Genomic DNA, 11,174 nt, shown 5'->3' with positions numbered 1-11,174 from the left:
ACACTGCTGTTGGCAGTCGGGGCTAACACACCCGCCCCCCACTCTCATCGGTAGGGGGAAATGGCACACAAGGTGTTGATCGAAGATGAAGTATGAACTCATCTCGGCAGGAAGAAGCTTGATGGTGACGAGGGGAGCGAATCAATGAGCCACTAAGGAGTCTGATGGGAAAACTATGCTCTATGCTAGAGGGATGAGGAAGTTGAGGGGATGTGCATGGCGTATGGGGGAAGGCTCCTCCACGACCGACGGTCATGAAGTTGGCCCATATAGTCACCCGGGCTATGAGAGCCCTGAAGCAAAGTACTATCAACTTTCCCTTGTGGATGGAAAGCTTCCCACCTGCCAAGGGGAGGAGACGTCGACAATAATAGCTGAAAAATTGCTTGAAATACCATGTGTAGCCTCCATTAGGAGATGGGACAACCCTCAATGACATCAATATCAAGGGGGCGACAAAGAGAACCATGAAGGACCACAGCAGGGAGGCCAATGGCCGGCGACCAGCTGAATTTCCGACAAAACCGAGAGGAAAGGAAAATACGAAGAAAACATTAAATACCTAATTAAACTTAAATCACTCATATCTGGTTGTAGGGGATGTTTTGACACGTTGATTCATGGAGTCGGCGTCCTCTGATGACTCTCTAACGAGGTGGCTGGGCCTTTGCAAAACGGCGGTGGCACATGGACAAAAAGAGAACATAAGAGGGGAAGGGGGAATGAAAGGGGAGCAAGTTTCCGGCACGTGCGCACCCTTAGGTTTCATCACGCACGTGTTTTTTTTTGTTACGGGATGTTACACCCTCCCACCTCTCCCCTCGCACCTTCTTCTTCTCGCCTGAACCAACAGCAGCCGCTGCCGGCGGCCATCCCATCCGGCCTTTACTACTCCTAACCCTCTCACACTCTCTTATATCCTTTTGTCCTTCCATCTCTACTCTCTCTTTCTCTTTCTCTCCTCTCACCCTCGGGTTGGAACTAGGGTTTATGGAGGCGATGGCGAAGGATCCGGATCTGGTACTCTTCAACACAATGTCGAAGAAGAAGGAGCCCTTCAAGCCGATCGTGGAGGGGAAGGTGCGCATGTACGTGTGCGGCGTCACGCCGTACAATCTCAGTCACATCGGCCACGCACGCGCCTACGTCGCCTTCGATGTCCTCTACAGGTTGATTTCTATATTAATTCATCCTCCTGCCATCTTTGCTTCGTGATTTGTTCCCGTCATCATCGGATCTTCCATTTTTTTTGGGTGGGAACTGAATTAGGTTGCCTTGATTCGAGCATGATTAATTGCGGCAGATTTGATTTGTTAAATGAGTAGTTGGTTCTGGAGATAAAAAAGATTCGCTTTTTTCTTATCACAGTGGGGGTTTTGTAGAATTTTTGAAATTTTGGGACTACAGAAGCAGCAGGCTGAAAGATTTGTAGGAAGAAGCGAATATTTTTTTTCTGTATAGTTTATAGTGATGAGAGAATTCTTAAAGAATCGTCTGCTTCTTATTGGATTATGATGTTAAGAATCTTAAGATGGTAAGCTTGCCAGCTTCAAGCGAGCTATTTGAGCAAGGGTGTCATCGGTATCATGAATTCCCCTTCAATCTGGCTTATATCATCTGTCGAGCTTAATAGATTTAGTGAATTGTGTACATGTGTTTCATAGGTGAACTATATACGGTAGAGCTGTTAGATGGTAGATAATTATCAAAACCAAGGATAGATTATTAATTAATAGTTTACTTGAGCCAAAGTTGGTAATTTGTGTACTTTTGGATCCTATTTTTGGCAAATCTTGGTCTGAGTTTAAGGAATCCCATTAGGGAATTGCATTGTATAACCCAAAGCCATAGAGTTATTATAGGTCAGTCGGAAGCTCTTTCAAGATAGAAGTTATTTAGGTGTTTAAAAGTGGAGAACCAATGCCAAGAGATCAATTTTACATGATTTCCGTACAATGCCTAATGTTTTTTCTTTTTGTGGTGCACTATGTATAGAATCATCTAACCTTTATATTCTTCTTTGTTTTTCCATCTTTCTTTTCTTTGTTTTCTTTTTCTTGGGAAGGCAAAAGAAGGAACATGCTATATATATATTTATATATTTTCTAAAATCTAATATAATTAAGTTCTTGATTGGCCTATAAGCTGATTAGTTTCTAATTTTAAGTTTTGTAGTTTTGAGATATTGAGAGTGCATACTGTGCCCTTTCTATCTTGGATTCACTTATGCCACTTCAAAGCCAGGATGCCACTAAGCAATTCTTTATTTTGAGAAAGTCCCAAATGGCTTTTCATACATGTGATAAGAATTATTCCGGATAAATTTTAGCACCAGAATGGCTTTATGGCAACTTATTTTCCTTTTTTTCTGCTATTTAATCTTGACATTTTATTAATTTTTCTATTGTTTGACACTTTGTATACTAGAAAACATTTTGGACCTTGATTCTGGTCATACCCTGTGATGTATGTACCCATGGATATTATACAGTTCCTTGCATCATAGTTTTTTAGTTGCGCAAGTTGGAAGTGTCACTAGTTGATTTGTTTTTTTTTATTTCCTAAAAAGATTCATCTGCAGCTTTGTGCACACAAATTGTAAGATGTTCCAGTATAATGACTTCATTTAGGACTGCTACCAAATCATTGATGAAGGAAGTCAAAAATATTTTATAGGCAGTTGTATTTAGATTTGTGATAGAAGATAGACTTTTTATAAGATAATCTTCATGGCAGGTACTTAAAGCATTTGGCATATGAAGTCAAATATGTTCGCAACTTCACTGACATTGATGACAAGGTAGAGAGCAATACACAATGAATGTGGATTACAACATGAAGTACAATGTTTTGATCAAAGATATTTGCATATGAATCTAAATCTTATGATTTCTTCTGATACTGCCAAGGTTGTAATCCAGGTTATTTGGAGGAGGTATGCATCATTTGGTACAATGCATATTGAATATTTTAGTTTGTTAACATTGTAATTCATTGTCATGGTGCACTTCTGCTCTTGTTATGTTGTTATATTACTTGAAGAATCTTCAGTAATATTCTTTAATGCTTGATTAAAAGCTGTAGTTAACTAGTGCAACTATATGATGTAAGAAATGGACTTGTTTCTTTTTTCTTTTTCAGATACATAAAGTTCATGCTATCTCGACTTTTCTGCTATAATGAATTCCTTTATCATCTACTTTTACCGCTCTATTCTTTTTTAGTTGGGTTCCTTCTGATTTTGTCGCATTTCTATGGTGTGTCATATTATGAGTATACTCTTATGCAATTGGAGTGAGACAACAACACATTTATTGCATATTGTGGAGGTTCATCATTATCAAGGTTTAATTTTTGCTCGTTAGTCACATATTAGCTTGGACATTATACTTAGGGAGTTAGGGTGCTTGACTGCTTTCAAGCTTGAAGGGAATATACACATTTACCTATATTTTGTACTTATGGAATTTAGGAGAGATTTATGGTTATTTTACAGATTATCAAACGAGCAAATGAATCGGGAGAGGATCCATTGCATTTGAGCAGAAGATTTAGCCAATATTTCCTGGATGATATGGCAGAACTTCAGTGCTTGCCTCCTACTCATGAACCTCGTGTAACAGATCACATAGATCAGATAAAGGATTTGATAACCCAGGTAGCTTCTAGCCACTGCTGGCCATTTTTTAAATTGTAAATTGCATGTTCGTTGCTGGAGATGTTAATGCATTTGAAATTCTGACTGTTCATGATTTTGCTTATTTTTTTATATCATATTACGTTATGATGGTGGTTCTGATATCTTGGTAAAAAATTTACATAATGAGGGGTTACTGATATGTTGATAAAAGTGTTTGTATCTCTTGTTTTACCGGATCTTATATGTTTACATTGGTTTCTATTTTTCTCAACTTTACATGAGGCTGTATATAATTGTATTTGAACTAGTTAAGACTTGACATGAACAGTTAATCTTTTACAAGTGTGACACATGCCATGAGCTGTAGAGTAGTTGATCACTTGATCTGTTGGTTCCTTATGGCTCCTGCCATGAGTTTGGTCATGTAGCTTTTGCGAGAAGTCCTATACTGCCATAGTAGTTTGGATTGCTAATTGAACAACACTTATCTGATATAATGTGAAAATTCGAGGGAGATATATGAATCATAGTTTGACTAGGTTTAGAGATATGAAAAGTACAAATTTCAATTGAAGTCAAAAATAAAAACTAAAACCAATTTGGTCTAGGAAAACCAAATTTTACTAGGTTTAGAAAAATGATTAATTAGTAAAAAATTATAAATAATTAAGATTCGACCTCTAAAGACTAGAACGAAGTAGGAGATAGAAACCAGAATACTACTCAAACTAAAAAAGCTAAACTCAAATTGGAAAGTGAAGAATCAAGTAAAAGTAAGGAACAAAAAAAAGCTGAGAATAGATCAGAAAAGTAAAAGCATGACAAAGACCACGACATGATTTTTTTTTGTAACTTGGAAAACCTCTCTCGCCTAGAGAAGAAATACCACATATCCTATCAATCTCGGATCAACCTATTTCAATAAAAATTTTAAATATAAGTTTCACTTATAATCGCTCTATCATACTCGAGACGACCATTGATTGAAGTTCTTTTCTTACTCAACCTCCTTCTTGATGAATTACTTTGTGATCATAGGTAGCATCTTTGTTGATTGTCCTTGTGTCGGCACAGATCACACTCACTCTCGCTCTTTAACTCTTCGCGTCGGTGTCAATGATAGACAGCTAATTCGTGAATTTGTGATACATGTATCGATGATCAGTTTGTTGTTTGGTTGATGAATGAATCAATGATTCCCAATGTTTTACAAGGCAGTCGCCCCATTGCATTGCGCCCTAGGCAGTATGCAGTCGCCAAGGCGGTCTAACCTTTTTATTATATGAAAAATTAAAAATAATGATATATGATATATAATATATACTAGGGGTTTATTTACCCCCTCTGTGGTGAGACCTAAATTCACTTTACCCTCGGTCTAGCCTTTTTATTATATAACAAATTAAAAATAATTATATATGATATATAATATATATTAGGGGAAATTATATTTTACCTTTATGTGGTTAGACCTAAATTCACTTTATCCCTTTATAGTTTCATTTATATCATTTCATCCCATTGTGGTCTAGATTAAAGTGCAACCATTATGTTTTTCGTCAAATTTTACCAAATCTTAGGTTAAATTTGAAGATTCATATAAGATACAAAGTTGTAGAGAATTGCACTTTTTAACACTTAAAACATCATATTTTAACACATATCTTTATTGCTTTGAGAGTTTTTTAGTTATTGACTTGGAGTTATAATTATATTGAGTTCTTTTTATATTGTGGATTTTGGTAACCTACATGTCTAGGCTGTGTATCCCAACTTCTATTAGGGTACATGACTTTAATCCTTCTTTCTTTGGATATTTTTTCTAACATCAAATCTATATAGTGGGCATCACAACTGATATATAAATTCATAATGCTTTTTCTTTTAAAATTTGTCTAAGCGCTAATTAAAATTGAATGACCAATTTTTTTTCAATGTAACCTTATGATTATCTAAATCATTATTTGTTTTAGCTATTTGCTTCTTCAAAAATAGCTTATGCAACTCATGCAAAGATGTTGGCTTGTACTCCAGACGGTATCGACTAACTGCTTTCATCAATATGTAAAATGATTTATCAATAATGACCAAAATGGATGTCACACTTGTAAATCTCCCTTTTATAGCGTTCCTATTATTTTCTCAATTTAATAGATTGATAAAACAAAGGAAAAAAAAAATTCAGGACTTGATTACTAGCATGTTATCAAAGCATAAGTATTTATATATCAAAGGCAAATAAAAAGTAATGCTTATCTATCTTCCTATCCATCAGGACTTGACTACTAGCATGTTATCAAAGCATGGTTCCCAAAATCGACCGATCTAGATTGAGGGATCAATTATAGTTGATCCAGATTCCCGAGTAGTGATTGGTTTTGGTTTAGGATTGACTATATGGTCGAATACATGTTGAGTTTCAGCCAAAACTAGTCTATTTGGCCAGGTCGATGCCTGATTAGCCGATCCCGCCCGATACAGGTATGACAATCTGGATTTGGGTCTGTTTGAGAAGACGTGTAGTTTTTTTTTCTAGCAGTCACTCTTGATCCTGATGCTGAGTTTCGAAAGCTTGTATCAAACCATGAGAAGAGCTAATAATTACTGTAGCATATAAAAGTGTAAGTATTTTGTTTATCACTTGTCTCGCATACCTGGAATGCTATCAAACCACCAAGTCCTGGTTGTAATTTCTCAGCTACATGTGTTTAAGATAATGATTGAAGACTTCAGTCATTATGAATCAAGAGCAAACTAACAAAGGCAGTGAATGGGAGTGAGATATGAGAGTGTGAGTGTGTGTTTGCATGGGTGGCAGTGGCCACCAGTGGGATGGCTGTCGGCGCGAGTGGGAAGAGAGTGATAGTGAGAAGATATCGCCGGCAGTGTGGGAAAAGATTGGGTCATTGCTATCATTTGTTGTCGCCTTGCACTGCTCGCTACTGCTGGCTGTGGAAGCTCGAGGAAGGGAGAATGGAGATGAATCAATCTAAGGCTGGTTCAAGTGGATATTTGGGGTGTTTTTTTTTATTTTATATAGTTAGTCCTAAAACTCAATATGCAACCCGACCCAGTAGTGATGATTTGACCTGTTTCAATGTTTTGGGGGGCTGAACTGCCAGCCTTCCAAAGTAGGTTGCTTCGGCCGCCAAGTGCTTTTCGGTGCTTAGGTCACTCACTAAGGCGGTGACCTGCCCGACTGGCTTTCTCAGTTACATTCTTAGTTAGCTAGGCAGCATACCATGGCAATTTTAGATTGTTAATCAATTTTTTAACATTTGTACTTATGTTTAGGCATTTAGGAATACAATAATATTTAATAATAATAATAATAATTATTATTATTATAGGAGGTGACATTATGCATTGAGTGGGTATCGGGCAGTTCGTCCTGCTCGATACATTTATAACTAAAGAAGAGATTGAGGGTTGATTCCACTCGATCCCTAGTGATGTGATTCAACATATAGTAACCAAACAAGTCCAAGTCTAGGATTCTATAATTCACTTCATCCTTTTTAGATGCATAATTCTTAAATAATTGCGCCTAAAATGAGATCCTTTTATTGTCTGCCCAAGTCTTAACTTTTTTTTTTCAGTAGAACATGAAACTCTTCAACTTATTGCTCCAGGTATTGCAATTTTGCATACATGTATTACCTAATTTCTACATGGTTTTGTAAATGTCTCTTTCCATGATATTCTTTCCAGAAATCATTTTGATTACAAATTCTTTCTTTTCAAATTCAATTATTTGTTTCTGACACAGTTCACATTCCCTGACAGATAATGGATAATGGTCATGCATATACTATTGATGGAGATGTTTATTTTTCTGTTGATAGTTTTCCTAATTATTGCTGCCTATCTGGACGGAAGCTAGATGATAACCTTGCTGGAGGTGGTGGTCGGGTTTCTGTTGATTTAAGAAAGCAAAATCCTGCAGACTTTGCATTATGGAAGGTGCTTGAAACGTGGCTAGCTTTTATCTTGAATCTGTCATAACTAGAGCTGTGCTTACACATCCTTTGCTCTAATTATTATTTTTGGCAGTCTGCTAAGCCCGGTGAACCAAGTTGGGACAGTCCTTGGGGCCCTGGAAGACCAGGGTGGCATATTGAATGCAGTGCCATGAGTGCTCACTATTTAGATCATTCATTTGATATTCATGGTGGAGGGAAGGATTTGATTTTCCCTCATCATGAAAATGAACTTGCACAGAGTCGAGCTGCCCATTCAGATTGCAATGTGAACTATTGGATGCACAATGGCTTTGTCAACAAGGACAATCAGAAAATGTCCAAATCAGATGACAACTTTTTCACAATCAGAGATGTATGGGGTGAATAATGTTTTAATGTTATTCATCTTTTCTTTTTCAAATACTATTCATTCAAAAGGTGATTTTTCCTATGTTAAGAACTAACTTATGTCAATGCATGCAGATTATTGAGAAGTATCATCCATTGGCTTTAAGGTTTTTCTTAATGCGCACACACTATAGGGCAGATGTCAATTACTCTGACAGACAGCTTGAAACTGCATCTGATCGTGTCTTCTACATATACCAGGTCTGCAACTTGCCTAGAGAAGGAGGATAAATTGTTTAGATCAGGTGTAAACATATGTTAACGGCTATAAATGATTAAAATCTCCGTCACCACTTGCTCACCAAATATATTAATATGATCCTGCCTATGTATTGGAAAAGTTGTGTGCTTCAAAAGAACCACCTTCGTGGGGGTTAATTACTTTGTTAGTTTGTTTCTATCTGCTGCAGACTGTGCATGACTGCGAAGCAGCTCTATCTCCATTTAGTCGAGAGGAGATCAAAGCTCAAGTCCCAAATGAAATCCAAGAGTTGATCAAGAAGTTCCACTCCAATTTTGTAACCTCTATGTCTGATGATCTGCATACTACTGCTGTCCTGGATGATCTTATGGAACCACTGAAAGCAATAAATAGCAATTTGAAGAAGTTTAAGGTATGGATTTTGGTATTTCTTACCTTCTAACAGAACGCACATTACATAGCTCAGATGCTCGCAATGAATTGGACACTCCTATGTGGAAACTAAAATTAGCTGTTATTCTATTTGAACTTGGGAAAAGGCCTAACTACAATCTGATTAATTATGTTCCCAAGGGTAAGAAGCAGCAGCAGTCACTTATTCAAACTCTATTTGCTTTGGAGAAGGAAGTCAAGGATGTACTCGGTATTCTTGGTCTAATGCCTTCTTCATCTTGTGCTGTGGTAATGATCCTAGTTTAATGTGCTCTGCTTTTATGAAAGTTCTATGCAGTCTTAGGAGTTTTCTTCCTTTTGAAATCTAATAGGTTCTGCAGCAGCTGAAAGATAAGGCATTAATAAGAGCAGGCTTAACAGAGGAACAACTTCTACAAACGATCGAGGAGAGAACTGCAGCAAGAAGGAACAAGCAGTACACAGAGTCAGACAGGATCAGGAAAGAGCTAACTGCTCTTGGCATTGCTCTAATGGATGAAAATGGCAGGACGGTATGGAGACCATGTGATCCTGAAGGTTTGGATAATTAATTGAAGACTTTCCTGAGAAGCTGGAAGATTTGTGGTTTGTCAGCTTACCATCAAATCCTTCAAAAGTGAAGTGAAGAGGCCTCACTCATACCTTGCTTATTGATCGACCATTTACTTGAATTTTATCATTTTTACTAACTTCATATGTGTAAGAGCAGCACAGGTGATATTTGCCGTTTAATCAGACTGTTTTATAAGAAAATGACTGCTATTAATTGTATTGTAACGACTTCAAGTTTTGTTTAATTAAGGTTTGCTATATTGTAGCCTCCTTACATTTATGGACTAATGAAACCTCTAGGACTTGCACTGCATGCCAAAAGCACAGTTGTGAGATATTTCAAAAGTTTGAGGTGGGATCTATTTGGGTAAATAAAATTTAAAGAGAGTTTGGTCCAAAAGTCCATAATTGCTAGGGAAATCTACACCTTTCCAAACTCTGGGCTCTGGTTGGTAAATTTTTTCTTGGGGAGCTGCTCTGCAGTCCTCCCCACCTTCATTTCATAATAAAATCTGGACTTAAAGAAAATGAGTCAATTTGGCATCTTAACAATATGGAACTTGGTAACTTAACAATCAACATAACTACGAATTAAAATTGGGAAGTTAACAATATATGAATCTCCCAACATATGAAACTTGCCATAAAACTAAAATAAATTTTATTAAAAAAAGTTTAAGAAAATCGGAATGCATTGTTAACTCCCCAAATATTTATAAGAATAGATTTAAACTAAAAATGAAAATAAATATCATCAACTATCTTCCGAGTACATAAAAATGAATATGTGATGACTTCCTTCTCTTGTAATCAATAAGTCTTTGTATAGATGGCTCTTAGTTAGCTGAGATGTAGAGACCTCCATTTCAAGAGCCTCTACCTCTCGGAAGATTTTAGCAATGTGTACCTCTAATCTCTTACGTATTGGAATAGAAGACTCCCCTTATCCTCTTCCTCTACGTCCTCATTCTCGTCCCAATCTGCCACATTCTCTTATTCGTCTAGATGGATTATGCGTTAGTTAGGGTTAGTTAGGATACGAGGACCTCAATCTTGAGAGGTGCAATATCCTTGTGAGCTAGAGATGCAGTGTTCTCACGAGCTAGAGGTGCAACATCCTTATGAGTTGGAGGTGTAGCATCCTTGTGAATTACACGTGCAGCAAGGCTTCATGACTTATCAATCATATTTAATGCTCGGGTGCGAGAGGAAGAATATGCATTTTTTGTCAAAATGATGAAGTGTTGTGAGTTTAGCTTGGCCAAGGGTTTATTTACAAGTGAAAATGCTTTTTGCGAAAGCAATTAAGTCACTTTCTCGTTAAGTGATTATTTAGTCACGTTCCGTTAAGTGATTTAATATTCATTTTTCGGGAGAGCGATTTATTTAAGCTATGGGCTGGCAATAAGTTGATGATTCGATTTCTAAAGTGATTCATTGATTATTTTTCACTTTTGCTTTCCAATAAAGTGATTCATTAATCGCTTTTCTGTTGAACAATTCATTAATCACTTTTTGATAAAACAATTCATTAATTGCTTCTAGTAAAGCATCATTAATTGCTTTCCCTAATAACTTAGAGATGGGGGTTACTAATTAGCCGAATAAGAGCGGGAGTTACTAATTAGCTGAATAAGAGTTGCTGTTTGAGAAAACGATTTTTCTATCGTACTACTTTCTGAAATACTTTAAAATAGTGTTATTGTTTTGAGAAATATATATTACAATAGTAGTACTTTGGTCAAAAACTCCATTCTCAACCATCTTAGTTGGCAGACAATTAACACTATAATTTTTCATTCTCAATGTGGAGTTGTTGATAGAAATAGATCTATTTTTTAAATTTATTTACTAAAAAGATAAAACTCAAATTTAAATATCAAAATATGTCTATTTTACTGTAGCCCTAAGTAAAATATTTTAGTACTTTACTCATCTAAAAGTTAAATGCTTATAAGATCAACGTATTTTTTAAGTA

The 11,174-nt window shown here is 36.5% G+C and overlaps 1 protein-coding gene across 1 annotated transcript; it reads left to right on the top strand.

The window, feature by feature from the left end:
• The first annotated feature begins 895 nt into the window (after positions 1–895).
• On the top strand, positions 896–9,470 carry LOC140785901 (cysteine--tRNA ligase CPS1, chloroplastic/mitochondrial-like). The gene is made up of 9 exons (XM_073133998.1): positions 896–1,169; positions 2,737–2,800; positions 3,497–3,658; positions 7,427–7,603; positions 7,694–7,975; positions 8,086–8,211; positions 8,421–8,624; positions 8,786–8,893; positions 8,977–9,470. Exons 1-9 carry the CDS (start codon positions 991–993, stop codon positions 9,193–9,195), a joined length of 1,521 nt encoding a protein of 506 aa, XP_072990099.1. The 5' UTR covers positions 896–990; the 3' UTR covers positions 9,196–9,470.
• The last annotated feature ends 1,704 nt before the right edge of the window (positions 9,471–11,174 follow it).

Source organism: Typha latifolia, chromosome 4 (assembly GCF_019914945.1).
Source record: "Typha latifolia isolate L0001 chromosome 4, TyphaL0001v2, whole genome shotgun sequence".
In the NCBI taxonomy this organism is placed as follows: domain Eukaryota; kingdom Viridiplantae; phylum Streptophyta; class Magnoliopsida; order Poales; family Typhaceae; genus Typha; species Typha latifolia.
This window is presented reverse-complemented; position numbering and strand designations above follow the sequence as displayed.